Source organism: Typopeltis vanoorti, chromosome 24 (assembly GCF_054136105.1).
Source record: "Typopeltis vanoorti isolate ZY-2024b chromosome 24, IOZ_Tvanoo_1.0, whole genome shotgun sequence".
NCBI classification, from domain to species: Eukaryota; Metazoa; Arthropoda; class Arachnida; order Uropygi; family Thelyphonidae; genus Typopeltis; species Typopeltis vanoorti.
In genome coordinates, this window is record NC_143572.1 from 17765227 (window position 1) to 17792734 (window position 27508).

The window sequence follows — 27508 nt, forward strand, 5'->3', positions numbered from 1 at the left end:
AGTTTCTATAGAAGGGATGTAAGTTCTGTTCGCTACAAACTTGGTCTACCAACTCACTGATGAGACCTCAAAAAGGTCGAAACCGGTCTGGGTAGTGACCTTCTCTTATAATGGTGAACAATAATACAGCTCCTAGGAGTTAAGTTCACATTATGGGTAAATATCAAGAATAGTGATCAGAGCTTGCTCCACCCTTTCTATGAGTTGCTTCAGCTTGCACTACCTTCAAGGGTCAGTTGCTATTCTATCCAGGTATTTGCTTACGCTTGGAATCGCCGAACTTTATATAGTTTCTATATTTGGCATGAAACTCTGAGTTTCTTATTTGGCTAAGAAACAATATGGGATATAATATCCCTTAACTTAAATAAGTATTAATTAAAGTTTTTATAATTAATATTTTAGTATACGTGGGTACTTCTAAAAAAAAAAAAAAGAAGTTATAAACATAGAGTTCAGTGGAACAATACAGATTCTTCATAAAAGTCATTTCCTCATAGAATTGCTTTATAAAGAAACGTGTGAAACTTTACTTCACTGTCCTAACTTAAAAAGATCTGATGGTCTACATCTATCCCCTTTGTGGGATATAGTACTTTTTTAAATCAGCTAATCGTTACTAACTTTATTTTGTCTAAATATATACACTTTTTTTTTAAATAAGTTAGGAAATTACTAACCTTTTATAGTTATCTTACATTAGCTACTTAGGTGGCACTTTTTAGAATTGTCTGTTAATGTTTGATTGCCATTCTGTGATCTTATACTGATGATGCCTATGATACTTAGGTGAAAATTCTATGCTAATAAAAATTTTTATGCGACTTTTCCTCTGATTTTATAATTCTTTTCAATATGCCAACTCATGGTATTTCATTACTGCAACAAATGCTGATAATCACTGATTAGTGATACAAAGTATTACTCAGGATGGCAAGTGTCAAGCCTGGTTATGATATTGTTTTCCCAAAAGAATATCTTCATCATTAACATTGTTCTCTGAAATTCATGTAATTCTTTCCACTTTCTCACTTTGGGCATACAAGTTGAAATGACTTGAGAGAAGAGAACCAGTAACCTCTAAATGTGCATAGTGTTTAGTCGCATCCATTTTCCTACAACTGAGAGGGTAGGGAGATTCACCATGAAGTTAACTTCAAGGCACTATTTATGGATTGTGAAAAATGCACTGACTTGGATTGGAACAATACATTTCCATAATGCTATTATCCTTATCTCAAACAAAAATTAATTACGGTTTCAACAATGTATAAATCTTTTATTAATTGTACATACATACATACAAAATATAAAATCCACTATTAGTGGATCTTCTTGGATCCTCGAGCTTATGTTCCTTCAGATACCATAACTGGATCTCAAGAATTAATTGTTTTCTATCATTTCAACTTTGTTGGTGAAAGTATACACAAAGCTTTTTTCCAAAAAGCTAATTATATGTTCACAATTTGAAAATGGCCAGATTTAAAGATCACTTCCAATTCCTTACGGTCTTGGTTTACATTTATACCACAACACAGGAATGGGGAAGGGTAGAGTGAGAGAAAAAGAAATTAAAACTACAGTGGGGGCACTAAAATTCTGCACTAATATTGTCTTAATATTTGGACTATAATTCTTCTAGATTCAAACACCAACAAACACTGTTTCGGCCATAGGTATCTTTCATCTTCTCAGAAGGAAAACGATCACTGGCATGTCAATGATGAAACACATAATCAGAATTCTTAATTCTGTCATATTAAATTTGACATTCCTACCAGAAACTGGTAAGACTGGACACTAAGTTCAAAATTTACAATTATATACAAAGTACTGAAGACAGTGTCCTGGAATTTTTTAACCTTGACCAACTTGTCCTAAATGCTTGGTGTATACGAAGAAACGCACCTTCATCATACACCGATCTTGCTGTGTTTGTGTGTTCAAAAGGTTCTGAAAGAAGACAAAAAGAAACATTCATTTATTATATAAATGGCAAATACATAAAATCTTAAAAACAGCAACAATAAAGTTTAGATTAATGACAAGGGAGGCATTGTACTGGCCACATCAATATAAAAATTTTTCAAAGACATGATTACTTCAGTTAACTTAAAAGTATGGGCAACATCAGTTCTCAACACAGTGATGCATCTGGTTTACTATTGTGACCAAGCATAAAATAAATAAAATTATGCCTAATAAATATGTTTTGTTCTATTTTTGCATTCCCATCTATGCATGAACCAAGACATCATCAAATTCCTAACAGATATCCTCAAGAGAGTGTGCAAGATATGATATACAATGAAAATATATTTTTGAAATACTGTTACAAGAAGGTGTATGTTTTAGATTTAAATTCTTAAGTCTTAGTTCTATCACCATAGTGCAAAATGATGGAAACAAGACAAGAATTTATAATCTGAAACATCTACTTGGGGTGCTTTAGGGTCAAAGCTGTATAACTGAGAGGAGACCTCCACATAGCCTTTAAAGGAATGCGGAGAACTGACCAGGGCTTCTGACCTAATGTCCAATCGAATGATAATTGCACGTAAACACAAGAAAGATATTTAATTAACTAGGTATTTCGGTCTGGAAACAGCAGACCATCCTCAGTGGTATTACAAGAACAGTTATAAAAAATACAAGCTAGAATATTAACAACAGATCATTTAAAATATAGAACAAGCCACGTGATGTTATATCACTAAGTGTGAAACGGAATATTCTGAAGTAGAGACATGATTAAAAAAAAAAAAATTAATGAGCAATCTTGATTAGACTTTCCCAGAATTTTGATATAGATATACATTCATTACGATTCAGGTTGGGACGATGGAGCAAGGCCTCCACGCTTTCCTTGAACAAACGTTCAAACCTATAACAGGATCTATGTAAGAGGCGAGTCCCGGACCAAAGGATGTTGTGGTCAGTTTCAATCCCGTGCTGAGCCAATCCAGACTTTTCAGGTTTGTTGTGAAGAATGGAGGATTGATGTTCTTGAATTCTTTTTCCAAGAGAACGTCCAGCCTGTCCAAAATAGGATAGATCACAGTTACACGGAATTTGATAAACTCCAGGAAGAGATAAAGTTGAGCGTTTCTTTAGGAGAAGAAAAATGAGAAGACAATTTGTTAATAGGTGAATAAGTAGCTGGTAAATCATATTTCTTTAAAATTCTTGTGATAGGTTCTGAAATACCGGAGATATAAGGAATTGGCACTCGACGTATTGAAACTCGTTTTGTGGAGGATTATAAGAATTGAGTAGATGTTGAGTACTTTTTTCAGAAAAGCCATTGAGTTGCATGTGTTGTTGGATAGTAAAAAGTTCTTTCTGTAGATAATCAAAGGTAGAACAATTAGTTTTTGCTCTTCTGATGAGGCATTTTATAATTCCTGTTTTTTGACATGGATGATGGGCTGATTCTTTAAGAATATAACGACCTGTGAACGTTGGTTTCCTGTATACTGTAGATGTAAGAATATGTGAAGGTGACTGGATGAGAAGAACGTCTAAAAAAGACAACTGGTTGTTTTCTTCTATTTCCATAGTAAACTTTATACGATGATGCAAGGAATTGATACTGTTTAAAAAAGAAGGTAAAGAGTTTTTGCTATGTGGCCAAATAGTAAAGATGTCATCTATATATCTTACCCAAAGGATGGTTGAGGGAAAATAGATGAGAAGAGAACTTTTTCTAAATGTTCTCTTCTCATCTATTTTCCCATCAATAAAAGTTGGCTAAAGCAGGAGAAAGAGGACTTCCCATGGCCATTCCTTCTACTTGGCTGTAAAATTTATTTTGACATACGAAATATCCAGAATGTATTACGAAATCGAACAGTTTTACAATGTCTTCAGGAAAGATGTCAGCAAGTAATTTTAAAGTTTCCTTGAGAGGTACAGTGGTATATAAAGATACTATATCAAAGCTAATCATAAGATCTGTAGGTTGTAATAAGACATTTTTTAATTTTTCTAAGAAATGTGAAGTTCTTTAAAAAAGAATTAGAGTTGCCAATGTCAGATTTCAATAATTTAGCTAAATATTTGGCTATACGGTAAGTAGGAGAATCAATACAATATACTATTGGATGGAGAGGATATTCAATCTTATGAATCTTTGGTAAAATCTAGGAGGTCTTGCAAAATGAGTTTTAAGTCTTTCAATTGTATCTTTATCTAAAGTGATGACTTCATCTAAGAGAGAATTTAATTTTAGTTGTCTGTTGCTTGGATTATAATCAATTTCTTGATATGTGGAGCGATCTCGAAGCAAAAGAGAAAGTTTTCTTCTGTAATTTGCTGAGTCCAAAACTACAGTTGCTTTTCCCTTGTCAGCTTTGGTGATAATGTGATTATTTTTTCTCAAGGACTATAAAGATTTCATTTCAGAAGGATATATGTTGGAAGGAGGAAGTTTGGCCTTAAGCAGAGAAAAAGCGACTTCTAGGCGAAGAGCATTAGCTTTATCACTAGTTAGATGACTGAGATTTCGTTCAATGTTAACTAGGAAATCTAGATATGGTATCTTATTAGGAAATAGAAAAAACATGCCCTTTGCATAGGATGAGAGTTTGGTGCATTTATCATTCAGTCTTATGTCACAAGTATCCTTAAAACAGCTAATGTCCAATCCTCACCATCTCGTGGTGCACCCTGTTGGGTATCTACCTGGATACTGAACGAACGAGGATGGACTGGCAATTTGAGATTTAGCCGACCAAATTGTATTCTTATTGGCTTAACCCAATATACAAAATGATGGTATAACGTGACAAAATTTCGTGCCAGCTGGGACGTCGCCCGGTTAAACAAGGTCCCCGTTGTTTTCGCCAGGGAACCAGGATGAACAGCGAAAAGTCAGCTACTGGAAAACAAATCTGAAAGCACACCCCAACTCAACATCACCAGAGTTAAAGATCGGTACTATTAACATAAGCAGCCTGAATGGCAAAGAAATGGAACTAGCTGAGGAATTAAATAAGTACCAGATCGACATAATAGGGGTGACTGAAACAAAAAACACAAAAACTGGTGAGATCTTTTTGAGCAATAAATACAAAATAAGGTTCTACTAAGGTAGAAGTGGAGGAATTTTTTGCTGCTTTAGAAAAAGCAACTGACACAATAAAAAAGGAAAAGTTGGTCCTTGTTGGGGATCTAAATAGCAGAGTAGGAAATGATTGTCAGTCATACAAAAATATTTTGGGAAAATTTGGAGAAAAGAGCAAAACTAATAATAATGGAAAATATCTGTTGGATTTCTGCTCAGGACATGGACTGGTTATTATTAACACCATGTTCCAACATAAAAATATGCACAAATTCACATGGAGAGAAGAAGCAAGGAATAAGAAAAGTCTCATTGACTATGTTATTGTTGATAGTGATAGATTGTACAGAGGATTTGAAATTAGAAATGATCACTATTTAGTCTTGAGCAGGATAAAATTGAATTTCATATTGAAAAGAATAACATGTAAGAAAGTTTTAAAGTGAATAAAAGTTGAGCAACTCTCAGATGCGAACTGTAGACTAAAATACAAAAGATTATTGAAGAAAAAATGAAAGAGTTTGAGAACAATAACTATATCTTGGAGATTCAGTGGCAAGCCTTGAAGAAAACCCTGATTGATTCAGCCAGAGAGGCATGTGGTGATGTAGTCTGCAAGGATAGAAAAATCAGAACTCCATGGCAGACACAGGAAGTTAAAGAGGCAGTGAAGGAAAAGAAGAAAGCATATCAAAAGTTCCTGGCAAATAAGTCAGCTTTTACTCTTACAGAATACAAAGACAAATGTAAGAAAGCTAAACAGTGTGTAAAACTAGCTAAACAAAAGTCATGGGAGGACTTTGGCAAGAATATAGAAAATAAATATCAAGAAGGTGGTAAGATATTCTGGAGGTTGTTGAAGAAGCTTAGGAATGGAGGAAAGAGTGCTGTAAAAGGAGTTAGAGATGATAAAGGTGACATGAAAATGGGAGAAAAAGATATCCTTGAAGTATGGAGTAATTACTTCGAAAAATTGCTAAATGAAACAAGCAGTAATAGCACAGTGGTATTAAACACTCAACAGGCATACAATCAGGAATACATATCCATACTTGAAGTACAAAAAGCCATCAATTGAAATGTGGACAGGCAGCAGGAGTAGATGATATTTGACCAGAAATGCTGAAGTATGGTTGTATAAAAGTCTTACAATGATGCACTGCATAGTTCAGAAAGCCTGGACAGAGGGACAAATTCCCAATGATTGGAGTAGAGCTCTAATAGTACCCATATATAAAAAGGGAAATAAAACTGAATGTGAAAATTACAGAGGTATTTCCCTACTGAGTGTTCCTAGCAAGATCTATGCAAGTATACTTGAGAAACGGTTGAGAAGAATTGTGGAAGAAAAGCTTGGTGAAGAACAAGGTGGATTCAGGCCAAACAGAGGCTGTCAGGATCAGATCTTCACTTTATCACAAATAGTTGAGAAAGCATGGGAATATAACAAAGACCCGTATTTAAGTTTTGTCGATCTGGAAAAGGCATATGACAAGGTGCCAAGAGAGAAGCTATTCAATACTCTACAGTTATATGGTGTCTATGGGGCATTATATCAAGCAATACTTAGTCTTTATTTGTAAGTCAGCAGTTAGAAGTGCGAGACAAGGATGTACATTATCCACTCTGTTATTCATTATCTATATGGATCACATTATGAAGGAAAGTGGTATTAAACATGATATCAGAATTGGAGATGTTAATGTCAGCCCTTTGCTTTACGCGAACGATGTTATACTTCTAAATAAACCTGCTACAAGTTTGCAAGATTCCCTGACTAAATTGAATGGCTGTTGTAATAGATATGGTATTAATGTCAGCATTAAAAAGACAAAGACAATGAAAACAGGTTCCCATATATAAAAAGAAAACAGGTTCCCCGTTCACAATACAGTTGAAAATGTCAACTGTATTGTGAACCGGGACCCTGTAAAACAAGTAAATCATTTCAGCTACTTAAGCACGATTTTTAGTGAAGATGGTAAATTAAATATGGAAATAGACAACAGAATCAACAAAGCTGGTATGGTAGGAAGTCAGCTGAATAAATTCATATGTAATAAGAGAGAAATTAGTCGGAACACTAAATTAACTGTATACAAGCCAGTGGTCAAACCAGTTTTAACTTATGGATCTGAGAGCTGGGTCAGAAGTATAGAGGCGTGAACAGATGGCATCAATGGCAATATCATATTAAAAATGAGGATATTAGGAAAGAACTTGACATTGTCAGCATCCAGGAATGTGTTAGCAGAGCTAATATCAGGTGGTATGGTCACTTAAACAGAATGGGCGAGGAAAGATTAGCAAAACAAGTGTTCACTGCCAGGTTGGCAGGAAAACGACCCAGATATAGGTAGATTGATACGGTACAAAGTGCCTTAGACGATAAAAATATAAGATCTGATAATGTTGGAGTCTTGACAAGTAACTGACTGATTTGGATGAAAATTGTAGATAGGAAGTTAGTAATTATGTAAATTTTTCATGCAGTACTATTATATCCTGTACACCCCTTGAGGGTACATGTCCGGAATTTGATGATGATGAAACATACACTTTCTTGTAACATCAGCTTAATGTCTTTTATTCGCATATAGGGAGTAGGTGAGGCCCTATCTATTAAAAAAAAAAAAACTTCCAAAAAAATATTTGAATACATTTGTTTCTTTCACTGCCAAAGGTCTTCAGAAAAAGTAGAATATTTTCCAATGAAGGGTGATTACAAAAAAAAAAAAAAGATTCTTTTCTCCATACTTTTGAGATTGCTTAACATGAAAAAAAAAATATATATACTAATAATAATAATACAAAAAAATTAAAAAGTGACCTGAATACTGAGGCGGCATTAGGTTGGCTGTAATTTAAAAATAGTTGCTTGGCTGACATTATTTTAATTGTTGCGAATGTAAACTCACCTGAAATTTAAGTTAAAGCATAACAGTAGCTACAAAAATCACAAATTATTAAAAACTAATGTTAGTAAAATGGCTACTTTTACATGCAAGATTTTTTTTTTCACATTTTGTACTGAAATCTTTAATACAAAACAGTTTTTATTTTTAATAGTACACAGAATGGAAATATACAAACATTTTGGACTCAACCTCTATTTCCTCCCCCACCCCCTTTTTTTTTCCATACAAAACAGTATTTTTTTTAATGTTCCTCTTGAAAACTGACTTAGGAATATTACATATTTAATTATCATTATATCATTACAAAAAATTAAGAAACATTATCTAGTGATCTCTCCGTTATCAGACCTTCAAATAACTGCACGTTCAATTAACCAACCATTGAATGAGTTAGTGTCAACCAACTTCTAGTACATCACCATTTAACTGTGTACCTGTCTATCTTCAGTTAACTAGCCTTCAATGATCTGACCAGCAAATTAATTTCATGCTAAAGTAATTGAGGGATTACTGTGTTATATAAATAATATTCAATGAAAATATATTTTGGAAAGACAAGCATTTTCTTAGTGCCTGTGTAACTTAGTGGAAGTGGTGTGTGCCATCTACAGTACTAGATCACTTGAAGAAAGAGCATTGTAAGTTCAATTCTAGTCAAGTCGCTGACTAGAGGTCAAAAAAAAGATTTTTACTAAATCTTTTTTTTGACCAGTTCCCAAGTTAGTCGATCTCTGGCATGGGCAAGCAGGTTTTTGAAGAACTCAAGAAAATCAACTGTAGAACCCACACTATTTTCAGACAGTAATCATAGTGTTAGGATTAGGGACAATGAGATGGCAGCATTTGTCAGCCGCCTCTCTTCACCAGATGCCATATGTAATTAGTGATAGCCTTGGGCCATCTATCTCTGATTGGCTACCAGTGAAGATTGAACTGCCACACTGATTGGAGGGAGGAAATATCACATGGAAGAAGGAAATGGAATTTATTGCCTACTACAAAATAATTACTTGAAACAGCATGTGATGGAGGGGACTCAGTTGAGAGAGTTAAAAATTTGGTGATAGCATCAGAGGATCCGTCCAATTAGGTCACCATACCTCCAACTAGGAAGAATGATTATGTAGTTTTGATTTGGGAAGTTGCTGAACAGTTGAGTTTTCAGTTAAAAACTATTGGGTATAATAAGCATAGGAAGCAACTTGGAGCAGTATCATGGCATAAAAATTAGCGAGAGAAGAATGTCACAGGAGATGGTTAAGGGAGAATGTTGTCAGGCTGTATACTCAAGATTAGGAGGATAATCAGACAGAAGTTAGATTAATGAGGAATATCATTAAGCAGGAGCTGCAAAAAAAGCAAATGCTATGGAGAGTATGGTGAACAAGCTCATGAGTGGTACAAGGCACAGGTCAGAAGAATGACTAGCATAGCAAAGGGAAGCAAAATTAGATTATGAGAGGAAATTAGCCAAACAGGCAAGAGGAAATCCCAGAGTTCTTTCATTATGTGGTGAGCAAAAGGAAGAATGACCATGAAAGGGTAACCTCAACAAGTGCTGATGATAGGGAGGTAAGAGAAACAGAAAAAATAGCTGAAGATACTGCAGATAGATGTAACAGGAACTGGTGTGGAAATAGAGGCTGATCAATTGTAAGTCTCAATGCAAACATGGCTGTGGTTTTGTTTGTTTTAAATTTATAGCCAAAACAACCAAGGTTATGAGGCCAGTATACTTATGTCTGTAAATTGTGTTTGTTCTTCTGGTCAGCTTGCCTGTTTTGCAACGTGGAAAACCCAAGTTTCTTCCACCTCTGCAAGACTGGGTAACTCACCTTTAGTTGAAAAGACGTGATAAAGGTTCTATGCATTCTAGATAGAATTCAAACGCAGGTCTTTCCAATCAAAAGGAATCATCTATACCAGCCAGTGTATCACGAGAATGTGAAAATGAATTGACATTTCCTCTTAACTTAGCTGTTTACTTAATAAAGAAAGAGCTATACAGCTTCATTTCAGCAATGTTAATTACATAGAAATAGTGGATATTAAATAACCAACATTATTTCAAAGAGAAATGTTTGTAGAAATTATGAAAGTTTCGTAAATTTGACTTGAGAGATTATGAGAATACAATTCTTGGCATTGGAGTTACGTTAACTTGCGTAGCTTAAAAGAACATGACCACTGCCCAAGTGTTCATATATTCACCTTCTATTAGTGTATTTGATAAGATTTCACTGGCCTAACAGCCGTTTGAATTGTTGGTTCTCTTCAGGCCAGTGAAACCATATCAAATGCACTAATAAAAGGTGAATATATGGAAGCTTGGGCAGTGGTCATGCTCTTTTAAGTTAACGCAACTCCAATGCCAGGGATTGTATTCTCGTAAGCTCTCAAGTCAAATTTACGAATGTTTCAAAGTTTCTACAAACATTCGCCTTTGAAATAATGTTTGATCTTTAATATTCACTATTTTTACGTAATTAGCTGCTTAACTTTAAGTTGAATTCTGGTAAGGTCCCAAAGAAGTGGATGGAGAGCAAAACAGATCCACTGCATAAAAGAGACTCCAAGACAGAGAGAGTGAATTATAGGCCAGTCAGTATCTCTGGAGTGGTGTTAAAGGTATTGAAAAGTTGGACAAAGACAAAATTCAGGGTAGGGTGGATAAGAATATAATACTCTCTGGAAGATAGCATGGTTCTGTGAAAGGTAGGCCGCACCTTAGTAATTTACTTAAGCTTTATAACCAAGTGACAACTGAACTGGATAAAGGAAATGGTACACGACGATGCTGCTGCTGGATTTTGCTACACAACTTTTTGCTGGACTCTGTTACACAAATGAGAGCAAATGCAGATGGATAGGAAGTTGGTCATATGAATATGAGGTTGACTGATGGATGGGTATCAAGACATCAATAATACAGGAAATAATTTGAAGTAAATATTTAGTTGTATGCTGGTGATGCAAAATTTTGTAGGGTTATAGTTAATAATGACACTGTAGAAAGCCTGCAGAATGATTTAAATAGATTGACAATATGGGCAAATGAGAGCTAGTTTAATGCGAAAGTGTAAAGTTATGCATTTTGGAATGAAAAGATTACAAGATATGTCCTACATTCATAGAACTGTACTCTAGGAAACTGATGAAGCCAGGGATTTTTGAGTAGTGTTAGTTGATAGGAAGTTGAAGTTTTAGAGGATATACTGAAAAGTGGCTAATGTGGCTCAAAGGATTACTTGGTTATTGAAGAATACATACATGAAGTTATCATTCCACTTTATAGTTCTTTGATATGACCACTTTTGGATTACTGAGCACTACATCACAAGAAACCCAGGTCTAATAGCCTGGGTTTCTTGTGATGTAGAAATGTTGGAGTGGATTTAGAAGCAAGTGACCAAAATGGGATTGGCCTGTGGAATGTTTGCTACGAGGACAGATTGAGAGCTGCAGGTTGTAGAAGTTGGTTGATAGGCAGAAAAGATGAGATATGATAGAAACATTTAGGTTACTGAAAATGTTTTATAGGATTGATTCAGAGAAGAGGCTGATAGGTATTGGGTGGATAGCCTAGGCCTCTCCTAATGTGCCTCCAGTTTCCATGAAGATTCTCATGCAACAATAAAGAAACACCAGATGACTTACTTCCTAAGAACTTTCAATATTATTATTATTGAGAGAGGCCACATACTAGCTGCCTGCTAGCTGTTATATTTGTTCTTAAATTCATTCACAATACATGAACACACAACATCCAATGGCAATCCATTCTAATCAAGCACCATTCCATGAGAGAAAAATCTAGCTCTCTCATCCCCTTCTTGATGGCATTCATTCTCAACTTTCAAGGATGCCCTCTTGTCCTTTCCCTGTCCTCCATAAAATGAAAAATTCCATCTACTGAAATCCTGTAAGATCCTTTTAGAAGTTCACAAGTTTCAATCATATCCCTCTTTCTCCTGTTTGCTATTGTCTGCAATCTACAAATTCTCAATCTGTCTTCATAATCATCATTCCACAATCCTGATATCATTAAGGTCTTGTAAACAAGCAAAATGACTTTCTATCTTTACATATCAAGATTTGTTTCAGGACTGCAATTATCCTCTGAGTTGTATTGCAATCTTTGCTATATGGCACCTTGAACTTCCACTTCCTGTCTACCTAAAATTCTAAGGTCCCTAGGCTGATCAGTTTCTCCTAGCATTATCTAAATATAATATGGCAATGGATAGCTTATTGCATCAAAGAGCATGAGCTGACAAGCCATTTTCACATGCCCATAATTCCCACTATTCATATCATTCGAGTACTGCATAACAGTCGCACTTCTGATTACCCTGCCTATGTTTGCTTCATCAGCAAATAGCTGTACGTTGCCTGTCAAATCCTTCCCAATGTCATTAATGTATAGACTTAATAACAGCGGACCAAGGACTGATGCTTGTAATACACCACTGGTTACCTTCAATCTTGCAAACTCACATCCTCCATATATCACTTTTTGATATATCGGTTAGCCATCTTATTCATGCCAATATTTTATAATACAATCCCATATTCTCCAATTTATGCTATAGTCTTCTATTCTGTCACAAGCCTTATCAAAATCCAAAAGTGTCAAGGTATATCCATTCCCCTTGTTTTCAATGGTAGCATGATTAAAGAATGTAAGCAAGTTGTCCAAACACAACCTTCCCTTAGTAAATCTATGCTGTTCACTGCAAAATATAGATTCTTTGTCAACCCATATCTGTATTTGAGCCCAAACATTTGCAAAATCTTCACCACCACTCCAGAGGTACTGATAGGTCGATAGTTGGATACATCAGTTTTTACACCACTCCTGTACAATGCATACATTCTTTCCACTCCTGTGGAATCTCACCTGTCCTGAGACCCAAATTATATAGCTGTTATTCTTTCATATTCATTCTTTCTTTTACTTGCAGCATAGCCAGTTTCTTTTCATACTCAGCTTTTTATATAACCATTGTGACTCTTCTTGCCTGCTGCTTATAATTTTCATAACTGAAATCATTCTTATGCAGATGGTATCCCTTCCACTATGAATTTCTTCTTGCTTAATTATATTATACATTCATTTCACTCCTACCCTATTTATCCTTCAAACTCTAAGGATGCATTCTGATATTGCATCATTTAAGTATTTTTTTAAATGCTTCTCATGCACTGTTGATATCCTTCCCATCCAACTAGTTTTCAAAATACGCTTTCTTCTTTTCCCAGACTGCCTTTTTAACACCCCAACCAGCCATGACATCTACATGTTCAGCAAAATCTGGATATGATTCTGTAACACCTATTGAATAACATGAATAAGAAGTGCAATTTGGTCTCACTATTTCATCCAACATGGTCGGCAGAGATGGAAAAGATTTTCCAATCTTTTCCATCATGAAGTTCAGATGTGTCTATCCTCGCAAACAGTTTCACTGTATATCCCTCTGGGTGAATAAATCAATGTTTTCTTCATATCTGCTACTGAGATCCCAAGGTTTGGTTCTTGTTTTCAAACTTTTTTTTTCCTTGAATAATATTTGTACAGGTGAGTCTGCAGTTCACCTCCGAAAACTGTTCAAACTCTGATTTTTCTTAAAAAAACTTTTGTACACATTTCAATAGGATATTCTAAAACTAAATGGTGATCACCACCTATTTCAAATCACCTGAGGTATACTTTTGTATACCTCAGGTGACCAATTTTCTAATCTTCTGTTTAGTTCTCCAACAAGCCAGGTTTTCCTTTTTTGCTTTGTGTCAGCTGCCTTCACTAACAACATGAAAAAAATTCCTGTACTTTTTCTTCACCTTCTCTGACCACTGGCATGGCTTATCATCAAATTCTCCAATTTGATTCACCAAATCACTACACACAAAATTGTCTATCAATCAAGTTCACCTTCATCTTAAAATCCTATAACTACTCCTTCCTTTCCTTATCATCCTATAATTATTATTTAGAAGTATCTTACATGTTAAGATGACGAAACAACTATATTCCAAATTTTGTTAAAATTTATTGAATAAGGCAACCTGAAAAGAAATTCCTCTCCTGATTTTGTCTGATACAGGAGATTTCTTTGGGACCAGGCAGAAACCTAAAGGGAGCAAACACTCTCTGCTAAAGACCTTAGTAATCTCATGTCAGAAAGCTATAACTCATCATAAATGAATTCTCAGTAGGTGCATAATCTTATTTACAACAAGCAATGACTTGACTTTCATTTGGACTACTATGCTGATGTACTTCCAAATGAGAAATTTGATAGTGAGAACAACTGATGATTAGAAACAGAATATGGTCTGAATGAAATATAATGAAGTGTGTTTTTTAAGTCAGCATCAAATTGGGAATTAAAGATTGGAAAAAACAGTTTTTCCAATCTTTTCCTAAGTAATGAAGATTCTGCTTAATTAAGCAGAATCTTCATTAAAATATGTAAGCAGCATATTTTTGTTCAGGTTAAAATGCTTTGAATAAGGAAGTAGATTCATTTTGTATTTAAGGATAGGAAGGAGTTTCCAGAAAAAAAAGTAAGTTTGGTGCTGTGTTTCCTAGGAAACAAATAAAAAGGAACTATACATGTTTCAAAGTGACAGTAAAAGGTAACATTGCCACATTCAAGATTGGCAGACCTTGAAACCAAGTAGGTTCTCAACGATGTGCATGAATTTTATTTGTAAGAAAAATAGGTACGAGATGTCTAATTAACTGGAATGACTCACTGTTGAAAGAGGAAGAAAGTAATGCTTACTCTAGTTTAAAGGAATTAACTATTTACTTTTTGTGCTTATCAACTGCTGTGATTTTAAAGAGAGAGAATTAAATTTATGGAAAAGAAAAATAAAAAATTGGTCAAAAAAACAATCAAAATAAGGTAGATTTCAGAGCAGTGGCAGCCCGTTCATAAGCAATGCAACACTGCAGGCCCCCCCCCCCCCCCGAAGGAAAAAATGAAAAAAATTAAATTTTGTTTGTGTTTATAAATAACAACAATGCTTACAACATTATATAAATGCAGTACAACATGTTAAAGGTTACAACTTATGTTTTGACATTGATTGAATAGTTAATAATTGGAATTGTTCGATTAACGCTTTAGATTACAAAACAAATGCACTGCGATCTAAAGCCGATATTTGCTTCCTCTTGTCATTGCACGTTACGTCATTCCCAACTGTAACTGCTCAAACGGCAGTGTATTTTTAGTATGTTTACGCGCCTTATTTCTGTGAGATATAAAATGTTTATTATTGGTGCGTGTGCCTGGTGAACTATTTTTTGTAAATCTTATTTTATTTTGTTAAAATAACATATAATTATTTATTTATTATATATACAAGGCTGAATTATGACGAGTATCACTGTTGAAAATCTGAAAAGAATTAGATTTTTTCCATTATCGTTACACAAAACAAATACACTGCGATCTAACACCGATATTTGTTTGCACTTGTCATCACTATTGATACGAAACTTTTATTATTGGTGTTTGTTCGTGGTGAGGATGAAATATTTTTAATAAAGCAATTTTTAATATGTAAATTTATTTATTAATAAATTCGTTACTGATCAGGAAAAAAAAGTGTTTTTTTTAAACTATAACACTTTTTATGACTGTTAGTCAAATGAGTTTTAATTTATCATCCTACTAGTTTCTATCTCTACTAACCATCTTATTGGGTGGGATAAGAGTCATATGCCCTATATAGAAGAGAACTACCATTCCAGAACCTTCAAGGAGGCCGTTATGGTCATCCGTTCAACAGGAAACCTAAATAAGAATCAAGGTCTAATCCTACTGGAAAATTGGAAAACTTTAATTAGATCACTAAATATCAAAGAAATGAACTTTCACGCCAATTACATTATGTCTCATAACAAATAAATCATGTTCCCGAGACACGCGCATTGTCTCGCACAATACTAATTTTGTATGAATTAGAACTGTCAGTTAAAACCTTCATATTGCTTACCAATTGTATCCCTGAAAATGCCGATAGCAAAAATCGGTGAAACCAGTAGGATGATAAATTAAAACTCACTTGACTAACATTCATAAAAAGTGTTATAGTTTATTATACAAGTAGTCAAGAAAAGAAAATCAAAAAAGTTTTTTTTTTTGTTTTTTGTTTTTTTGTATATGCAGCACCCCCACTTAAAATTTTCACCGGCCGCCACCGTTTCAGGTGAGTTGTAGGCTCAAATATATAAAGATTATTAGTAAAAACTGAAGGGGTTTAAAAACAAGAACCAAAACTCTGAAGAGAGCACTGATTTAACAGTCAGGTTGTTTAGAAGAAAAGAAAAACATGAACCCCATGGGAGACTCAAGAAGTTAAAGAGGTACTCCTGAAAAAGAAGAAAGCATATCAAAATTTTCTAGTTGTTCAGGAACAGCCTGAAGAAAGAAATATAGGAGTGTTATGCTGTTTGTTAAAGTAGCTAAACAAATGTCATGGGAAAACATAAAGAAGGTGGCAAAATGTTCTGGAGTAATGAAAAAGCTTTAAAATGAAGAAATGTGCACTATAAAATGAATCAGAGATGATAAAATTGATATTAAAATTGAATATAAAAATATTCTAAATGTCTAGATATTTACTTTGAAAGGTTCTAAAATGAAACAAGAAGAATGGTAGAAAATATTCAACAAAATTGCAATCAAGAGTACATATCAATACACTTGAAGTAGAAAAAGACATTAAAAAAGATTGAAATATGGAAAAGCAGTGGAATTAGATGACAATCAAACCAAAAGCACATATATGGAGAACAAAAGTTTGCAGCATTTGCACTGCATAACTCAGAAGGCATGAAATAGTTTTGACTGGAATAGAGCTCTAGTACTCTAGAAAGAAAAAAAAAAAAGGGGGAAATTATACTGAATGTGAGAATTACAGAGGTATTTGCTTACTAAGCATTTTCCATAAGTAAGATGTATGCAAGCACATGTGAGAAGAAAATTGTGGAAGAGAAACTTATAGAACAAGGTGGGTTCCAGCAGCCAAATAGAGGTTGTCAGGATAAGATTTTCATTTATGGGCTGCACAGTTTAGAAATTGTGGGAATATACCAAGGATCTGTTTTAAGTTATTTATTTTAGAAATTATGGATTTTACAACCATGTTATAAATAACTCTTTTAATATCCTGATGTTTTGATCTTCATATTAAGATCATCATCTGGAGCATATACAAATATACAGGACAGGCTAAGTTACATTACATACAGTAAGCCAGAAAAACAATGAATTAATCACAAGTTATTCTACTGGCATGACCTCTAGTGAAAAAAAAAAATTAATTATTTATAAACTACATCAAGCTAAATTCTATTTCTGATAACATGAATAAACATTCTTTCTTACAAATAGTTTTCTTTCAGTAACAATGATGTCCTGCTTATAGCATTACAATTGTTATTTTTGATTTAGGATCCTGGATTTTCTACAGTCCTGTTTATAGTTGTGCTTAGAGACGAAGGCATATATTCTATGGGTGGAATATATGCCTTCCATATGTTTGGGATGTTTAGACGATCGTTATTGTTCAGATTGGGGTGGTTGGTAATAATCTCACAGGCTTCCTTAAATTTGCGTTCATATCATGTTTTGGTGTGATGTAGACAACTAGTGCTTTTCCAGTCTATTCTATGTAAAGTGTTCAGGGATGATCCAAAAGGCTAGCTTCACCATAATTATTATATTTGATTTGTCGTTTATGTTATTTTTGTCTGATAGGAATTGTGCGTCCTGTTTCTCCTATATATGGTATGTTACAAGTACAATAAATACGGTATACTCCAGGGTGGGCCAGCGGAGGGAGTGGGTCTTTGGATGAGTTGAGTAAGCTTTTTTAATTTTGCAGGAGGTTTAAAGGTGGCTTTGAGGTTGTATTTTTGTAGTATTCTGTTTATTTTATCTGATGTCCCTTTAATGTAAGGAATGGTTATAGTTTTATTGTAGTCTGGTTTGTCTTTGTTTTTTATTGAGGTCTTGTACAGAATTCTGTTAATAGTGTTTGGTTGTACCCATTTTTTTGAAAAGTATTGCTGATAACTTTATATTCATCTTTCAGTGCCTGTTCACTGGAGCAGATCTTCAGCACTCTGTTTTTTAGAGTATTAATGACACCTAGTTTTTGTGTTGGGTGGTGGTAGGAGTTGATGTGTATATATTGGCCTGTATGTGTCAGTTTCCGGTAAACAGTGAAGGAAAGATTGCCAGAAAGAAGATGTGTGACAAGTGTATCTAGAAACGGAAGAGTGTTCTGTTTTTCTATCTCAATTGTATTCTGTATGTGTTTGTGTTGTTTGTTTAGGTGGCTAAGGAACGTGCAGAGACGTATTAAATAAAGAGCTAAATTTTGCCGTAGCACTCAAGTTGATAAACAAACTCGAATTTATTTGTAATATACAAAAAGGCTTAAGATTCATCCCAAATAACATAGCAGACAAAATACGTTTAGAAACCAGTAACATTTTAAATCATAACAAAATAATAAGAAGCAACTTAACAAAACACGAATTAACAGCAGTAAAATCATGAAAGTCAAATCCGAACATTGTAATAATTAGAGCCGATAAAGGAAGTGCCACTTATGTAGAAAAAAATGAATCTGCTAGTCTTGGACAATAACACATACCAACTCGTTAACTACAACCCAACCTATACAATAAAATAGAAAACAGAGAAACTACTTAAGTCAATTACCACATGGCCCGAAGATACGGTCATAAAACTATTTCCGCCTATGCACATTCACCAAGAATTTACGGGCTACCAAAAATTCATAAAGAAAACACACCACTCCAGCCTATAGTTGATGGGATCGATAGCCGGAATTATCACTCAGCCAAAAAATTAGCGGCAACACTCAAGGAGTTGGTAGGTCATTTCCCCTCCTATATCAAAAACACACAACACTTCATAAACATCATCCAAAACATTACATTAGAAAAAGATGATTTATTAGTCAGTTTTTACGTCTCTGCCCTCTTTACGAATGTCCCAATCAATGACACAATCCTTCTTTTACAAAACAAATTCCCTCCAGATATCACGGCGCTCTTTGCACATGTATTGCGTTCGGGTTATTTTGTATTTCATAACGTTTTCTATCTACAAAAAGAAGACACAGCCATGGGCTCACCATTATCCCCCCCCCCCCCATTGCTAACTTTTATATGGAACATTTTGAGCAACTTGCTTTAGGTTCCTCTCCTTTAAAACCCAATGCCTGGCTTAGATAAGTTGGCGATGTTTTTGCGATCTGATCCTGGGGCCGCCAGACACTAGACACATTCCTTAGCCACCTAAACAAACAACACAAACGCATACAGTTCACAATTGAGATTGAAAAATTGAGATGTATGACAAGTTATCTAGAAACTTCCGTTTCTAGATAACTTGTCATACATCTTCCTTCTGACAATCTTTCGTTCACTGTTTACCGGAAACTGACACATACAGGTCAATATATACACATCAACTCCTACCACCACCCAACACAAAAACTAGGTGTCATTAATACTCTAAAACACAGGGTGCTGAAGATCTGCTCCAGTGAACAGGCACTGAAAGACGAATATAAAGTTATCAGCAATACTTTTCAAAAAAATGGATACAACCAAAACACTTAATAAAATTCTATACAAGACCTCAATAAAAAACAAAGACAAACCAGACTACAATAAAACTATAACCATTCCTTACATTAAAGGGACATCAGATAAAATAAACAGAATATACTACAAAAATACAACCTCAAAGCCACCTTTAAACCTCCTGCAAAATTAAAAAAGCTTACTCAACTCATCCAAAGACTCACTCCCTCCGCTGGCCCACCCTGGAGTATACCGTATTTATTGTACTTGTAACATACCATATATAGGAGAAACAGGACGCACAATTCCTATCAGACAAAAATAACATAAATGACAAATCAAATATAATAATTATGGTGAAGCTGGCCTTTTGGATCATCCCTGAACACTTTACATAGAATTGACTGGAAAAGCACTAGTTGTCTACATCATACCAAAACATGGTATGAACGCAAATTTAAGGAAGCCTGTGAGATTATTACCAACCACCCCAATTTGAACAATAATGATAGTCTAAAAATCCCAAACATATGGAAGGCATATATTCCACCCATAGAATATATGTCTTCGTCTCTAAGCATAACTATAAACAGGACTGTAGAAAATCCAGGATCCTAAATCAAAAATAACAATTGTAATGCTATAAGTAGGACATCATTGTTACTGAAAGAAAACTATTTGTAAGAAAGAATGTTTATTCATGTTATCAGAAATAGAATTTAGCTTGATGTAGTTTATAAATAAATAATTTTTTTTTTTTTTTCCACTAGAGGTCATACCAGTAGAATAACTTGTAATCAATTTATTGTTTCTCTAGCTTACTGTATGTAATGTAACTTAGCCTGTCCTGTATATTTGTATATGCTCCAGATGATGATCTTAATATATAAAGATCGAAACATCGGGATATTAAAAGAGTTATTTATAACATAGTTATAAAGTCCATAATTTCTAAAATGAATGCTGATCACCATGTAACACTAAAAGAAAGGTTTTATTTATTTAAGTTTTGTAGATCTGGAAAAGGCATATGACAAGGCACCAAGAAAAAAGCTGTTCAAAACACTACACTCATATGGGGTAAATAGCACTTTATAAAGGACAATAGGCTTTATTTAAGTTGCAAGTCAGAACTGACGGAGAGACAAGGTTGTAAAATTAGGTGTAGAACAATGTTGCACACAATCTTCTCCACTCTTATCACATTATGAAGGAGAGTAGCATCACACCTGATATAAAAATCAGAGATATTCAACTTGGCTTTTTATTATATACAAATGATAGCTAGATTACTGTTAATCCCTTCTTCCATAGTAAAACACATTCTTGGATGTTGACTGTTGAGATGAAGGAACACATTCTTGGATGTTGACTGTTGAGATGAAGGAGCACTATGTCTAGTCTGAGGCTAAACTGACAAAAAATCACCAACAAAAAGACAAATTATGAAAATAGGCAACAACATAGAAATCATATAGAACAGGTAAAATACTTCAGCAATTTAGGCAGAATTTTTAATGATAGCAAATTAAATGTGTGCATGTGTGTATATATATATATGGTGGGGTGGTCCGAATATACTGAATAAGGACTCGTGGACCAACAGGGCCATCATCTTGATTGTAAGGGAAGCGGCACTCCCATGGACCCATAGCTGGATCTATCCTCTCCTTCTTCTACTTTGAGGAAGACCCACTTACTTTAATCTTTCCTATAAGGCCTTATCAGCCAATTCTTCTTACTTTATGACCCTTGTGCTATTAGAGTACTCGAGGGCCACGGGGTCTTTTCATTTCTGGCCTTACAACTATGTCCTCTCTATAAACCTTACTATATTTCTTCTATAATCTACCCTTTCCCCTTCAATATACCCTATTCTTCCTTTGGGTTTAAATTCGGAAGAAGGCGAGTTCAGAAGCCTTAAGGTAGCAGCCCTACCACTGAACTATTCCATCGTCAGGCTGGTCCCCTGACATGGAGAACATAACCATACTTGTAAGCTGACAGAAAAAGATAATCGGATTGAATCTATGGGAAACGACCCTAGAATGGAAAAGACAAAATATAATACACATAGCAAACTGGAATGTAAGAGGAATAGCATATAAAGAAATAGAATTAGACTAGTTATTAAATGAAAGAAATTTTAAAATAGCAGTAATCACTGAAACATAAAATAAATTAAAAGGAACTATGAGAACTGAAAATTTTAATGTGATATACAGTGGAGTCGACAGAGACCAAAGAGCACAAACAGGAGTCATGATTTGGATTCATAACTCCCTTTCAAAACAGTTAAAACATTATAAATTATGGAATGAAAGAATAATAGAAGCTAGAATAAAAATAGATAGAGGCTATTTAACAATAATTGGTTTATATGCCCTAGAAGAAGGAAGAGAACAGGATAATATTGATTTTTATAATTAGCTACAAAACATATATAATAAAATAAATAAAAATGATTACATAATTTTATGTAATTCTATTAAATGCAAGAATTGGAAACACGAAAATTAATAATAATATAGGAATACATGGAGAACACACTCTAAACAGAAATGGTAAAAAATTGATTGACTTTGTAGTTTATAATAACCTAAAAATAATGAATTCCTTCTATAAACATAAAGACATACATAAATATACTTGGGCAGCAAGAGGATGGAAATCAATATTAGATTACTTCATATTAAATGAAAAGACATCAAAATATTCACTAGATGTTAGAGTTCACAGAGGATATGAAATAAGCAGTGACCACTTCCTTGTTAAAATAAAATTAAGATTACCACCTAAATGGCTACAAGTAACAAGAACAGAAAGAAAAATTGACACATTTGCTTATAAAACTAGACTATTGAATGACACAAATGTACAATGGCTATATGAACAAAGAATTAACCAGTGTCTAGATAAAATAAAACAAAATCAAGAAATAGAAATAGAATGGTTTAATATAAAAATGATACTAAATGCAGCAGCAAATGAAAGCTTAGGAAAGACCAAAAAATTCAATAAAAGAAAAACACTGAAGATCTGGGATGATACAATCAAAGAAATAATCAAAATGAAAAAAAAAAAAAAAGAAGCCTATCATAAATGGTTAAGCAGTAAAAGATTAGAAGATGAAATAGAATATAAAAGAATAAGAGCCATAGCTAAAAGAGAAATCAGAAAAAGACATAGAGAATCATGGAACAAATTTGTTTCTAATTTAGAACATGATTTATATAAAATAAGACCCAATGTATATAAGATTTTGAAACACCTAAATGCAGATACCAAAGAAAGCATAAAATTAAACACTGAATTGAAATTAGAAGAATTTCTAAATTACTACACAGAACTGTGGACAGACAAATATTTTAAAAAAGACAACTGGCAAACAATTAACGAAAATGAAATAACTGAAGAAGAATTAGAAATCAGCCTGAAAGAAACAAGAAACGGAAAATCACCTGGAGAAGATAAGCTAGGTTCAGAACTATATAAATACACAGGAACAAGATTCAAAGGAAGACTCTTATTATTTTTAAATAAAATTTACTCAACTGGTATCCCCCCAATAGAATGGAAAAAAGCAATTGTGATTCTATCTTTAAGAAAGGTAATAGAGATGACTCTAAAAACTATAGAGGTATCAGTATACCAAATTCATGTTACAAAATATACAGCAGAATCTTAAATAACAAACTAATGAAATATTCCGAAAACTTTATTCTAGAGGTACAAAATGGATTTAGAAAAGGACGATCATGTATAGACCCAGCCTTCTGCCTAAAATTAATAATAGAGAAAAGAAGAGAATATAATTTAGAAACACATATTGCATTTATTGACTTTGAAAAAGCATTTGACAAAGTTAAAAGAAACATATTATTTAACATATTAAAAGAAAGACAAATACCAAATAATATCCTAAAAGCTGTCACAAGTATATATGAAAATAATCAAATACAAATAAGATTAAATCATGAGCTATCATATACAAGAGAGATAAACCAAGGGGTCCGACAGGGATGTCCCCTCTCAGCAACTTTTTTTAATATCTACTTAAATGAAATAATAATAAAATGGAGTAAAAATTTACATCAAGGAATTAAACTTTCACCTACAGTTAACTTAAACACTCTCCTCTTTTGCAGACGACCAAATAATAATTACAAATTCTGAAGATAACTTACAGAAAGCTATTTTAAATCTAAATGAGATATCCAAAGATTATGGTATGATAATATCAATGGAAAAATCAAAAACTATGGCCTTTAAAGGACAAGATCCAGCAAGAACTAAAATAGTATTAGATAACAAGATCTTAGAACAGGTGAATTCATTTAACTACCTAGGATGTATGATCACTTATGAAAATGAAAAAGATATAAACATAAAAATTGCAAAATATTTAAAAATAACAGGAGTAATTAACTCTATATTTAAACCAAACCTAGTTCAAAAACAAACCAGGCTAAAAGTATACAATACATTAGCCCTACCGGTCTTAATGTATGGAAGCGAAATCTGGACAATAAAACAAAAAGACAAACAAAGATTAACAACAGCAGAAATGAAGTTTATGAGAAAAACTGCAAAGTATACCCTATTTGATCACAAAAGAAACGAAGATATTATGAAAGAATTAAACCAAGAACCAGTAATTGAAAAAATTAAAAAATATAAACATAGATGGATGAAACACGTTCAAAGAATGAAAACAGAAAGTTTACCAAAACAAGCCTTAAAGTACAAGCCATTAGGAAAAAGAAAACCAGGACGTCCTCTTAAACGATGACTTCTAAGGCCGGAACAGGCCATACTAGGCCTAAATCCTTGATACGTATGATGATGATGAGCAAATTAAATATGGAAATAAACAATAGCATAAACAAAGCTGGTATGATGAGGAGTCAGCTAAATATGTATGGAACCAGATAGAAATCAGCAAAAACGCTAAACGAGTAGTACATAAAATACATAAAATAGTACTACAACTCACAGATCCATATCTATCTTATAGATCTGAGAGTTGGGCGAGAAATAAATTAATCAATCAAGAATCTGATGCAGCAGAGAGTTTTGAGAAAAATTAGAGGAGTGAACAGATGGCATCAATGGCAGAATCCCATTAGAAATAAAGATTTTAAGAAGGAAGGGAGGGAGGAACAACCGGACACATTGCTAGTACACAAGACTGATAGGCAGAAGTAATGTAATCTAAGGTGGTATTTAACCAAAATTAGAAGAAAGGTTAATAAAATTATCATCTGATGCTAAAATAGCAGGAAAAAGAACCAAACATGAAAGTAAGCCAAAATATTATAATGTCTCTGCAGTTAAGCTAAAAAATAAACCTCCCTCCAAAATTCCAAAAACTTAAACTCAAAAATTTCACAAAAAAAAAAAAAAATCCATATTCACTTTTACCAACATCTGTAGCATCAATAACTTAAATGCCATGCATAATCACCTTTGAACATCCAAACCTGATTTCTGACTGAATCCCAAATATCTGCTACATTAACCACAGCTGATCTAAACTGTGGTTAATGTAGCAGAAATTTGGGATTCAGATCCATGGAGTCACAAGACTCATCTTGTGACTCCATGGAGGTCAAGAAATAATAATAATAAAGGAGGGGGGGGTGTGCTTGTGCCTTTGTGCAATCTGATATTCCTCATCAAAAGATGTCTAATTTAAAATCTCACCTTTCTGACCTCTTGTGGCTTAAGATTTCTTTGCCATATTTTGTTTCATTCATCTGCTGTCTCTACCAATTCTGAAAATCATTCTGATCTCTCTGACTTCCCCATCTTTGATGTTCGATTTCATTCAATCCAAATTTCCAACAGTGAAACCACCTTTCTTGGTGATTTCAATGTTCACAGTTCTAACTGACTGCCTTTTTTGAATTTTACTAGCCAAGATGGAGAGGGAGGGAGAGAGAGAGAGAGAGAGAGGCAGAGATTTTTGCTTTAAGCAATGACCCAAAACAGATCATTCACCTCCCTACCAGAATTCCAGACAATAAAGGTCAGGAACAAAAATTCCTGACAAAAGAAGACTAACAAAGATTATATCCATATTATCGGATTTAGATTATGAGTATGTGGATTATAGACTCTGGTTAACAGGAGAAAGAGGGGTGATATGAGAGAGGTCTATAAACTTTTGAATGGGTGTTATAGGATATATGGATTGAGTGGTGGAGACAGAGTTGTTGTTGAGTGGGTGCCCTAGCTCAATGAGTCTTTGGACTCCCTGGAGGTATCACGTAGTAATAATAATAATAATAATATGTCATGCCCATCTCCATTTCAGCTTTAAAATCTCTTCCCCTATATCTAACAAAGTTTACCCTGGCTCTCTTCCATTCTGGTTTTCCTCATTTTGTCCAGTATTTGCTTGGTTATTGGCTATGTCTCTGATCCATAGGTCATAACCGGGATAATACACTGGTTGAAAAGGTTACACACACACCTACATCCCTCTCTCTCTCTCTATATATACACACACATACACTCATGAGCAGTTGAATTAGAGATACCTGCCTAGTAGCGGGTAGCACTCCTTTTCGCCTTGATGACAGCGGTGATGCGGTGTGGCTTGGACTCCACAAAGCACTGGAAGCATTGAGGAGCCAAACTGATCCATGATCACTGCACAGCCTCCCACAATGCATGGAGATTGGTCAGAGTAAGGTCCAGGGCACGTATATCTCTCTCTCAACAGCATCCCAGATGTGTTCAATAGGATTGCGATCAGGGGACCTCAGAGGCCAGCCAAGTATCCTCATGTCCGTGGAGTGTTCATCCACGGACATGAGGGAGGTGTAGGCCAGTGCATTGTCTTGCTGTAGGTACAGGTCTCCTGCAGGGTGCTGTAGACGCAGAAATGGGTGCATATGATCTGATAGCAGGTCCCTGTATCATTCGCCATTGAGGGACGATGGTAGATGTACCAGGGGACCCATTTCATCTCATATAAAGAGTCCCCCATACGAGGATACCACCACCACCGGCCTGAACTGTACCCTGCTGGCACGAGGGATCCATCGCTTCATGTGCTTGGCAACGCACTCATACCCTGCTATCAGCATGTACCAACGTGTACCTCGACTCATCAGTCCAGGTGACCTTTTTCCATGCGTCAAGGGTCCAATGGTGGTGTTCCTATGTCCATGCTAATCGTTGTGCCTTGTGACGTGCAGTGAGCAGAGGTACCCTAGTTGGGTGGTGGCTTCTGTACCCCATAGCGAGGAGATGGATCTGGATGGTGTGGCTGCTCACACGTCGTTGTTGTCCTGCATTGAATTGGCGAGTGATCTGGGGCACTGTGGCCCGTCTATCCGCTGTTACCATCCGAGCTAGCTGGCAGTGTCCCCTGTCATTGATATGTTGTACCATGGCAGTTTTTCCTGGTGGCTGTGGTTTTACCTGATTCCATGTACTCATGGTATACTCTTGACACAGTGGCCCGTGAAAAATACAGTGCCTGCACGACTTCGGAGATGGAGTGCCCCATACGCCTGGCTAAGACTATCTGGCCGTGATCGAATTTGCTGAGATCTCAAGTCTTCCCCATTCTTTGCTCGACTATTACTCAGACATTCAGTACAAGGTCTGATGACATCCCCGTCACGCGCAACATGGCACTATTCCATTTGCCGGGGCGATCACAGCACCATTTCGCCAACACTGCAGGTATCTCTAATTCAACTGCTCATGAGCGTATATCTATATATATATATATATGTTAAAAATACCAAGCAATTTTAAACCTGGTTTTACTCCATTTCCCAAGTAAGCAAACAGACAAACAAGTCAAGTTTGCACCTGCAAAGGTATTTTTAACATTTATTATACCCAAGGTAAAATACT

The 27508-nt window shown here is 34.7% G+C and overlaps 1 protein-coding gene across 1 annotated transcript in view; it reads right to left on the bottom strand.

Annotated features, from left to right (window-relative positions):
- Positions 1-1286: 1286 nt before the first annotated feature.
- Positions 1287-27508, bottom strand: part of LOC150092961 (poly(A) RNA polymerase gld-2 homolog A-like) — a 197358-nt gene continuing 171136 nt past the window's right edge. The window contains exon 14 of the mRNA XM_090413719.1: positions 1287-1956. Coding sequence (XP_090269845.1) covers positions 1823-1956 — 134 coding nt within the window. The 3' untranslated portion in view covers positions 1287-1822. The remainder of the gene's footprint in view (positions 1957-27508) is intronic.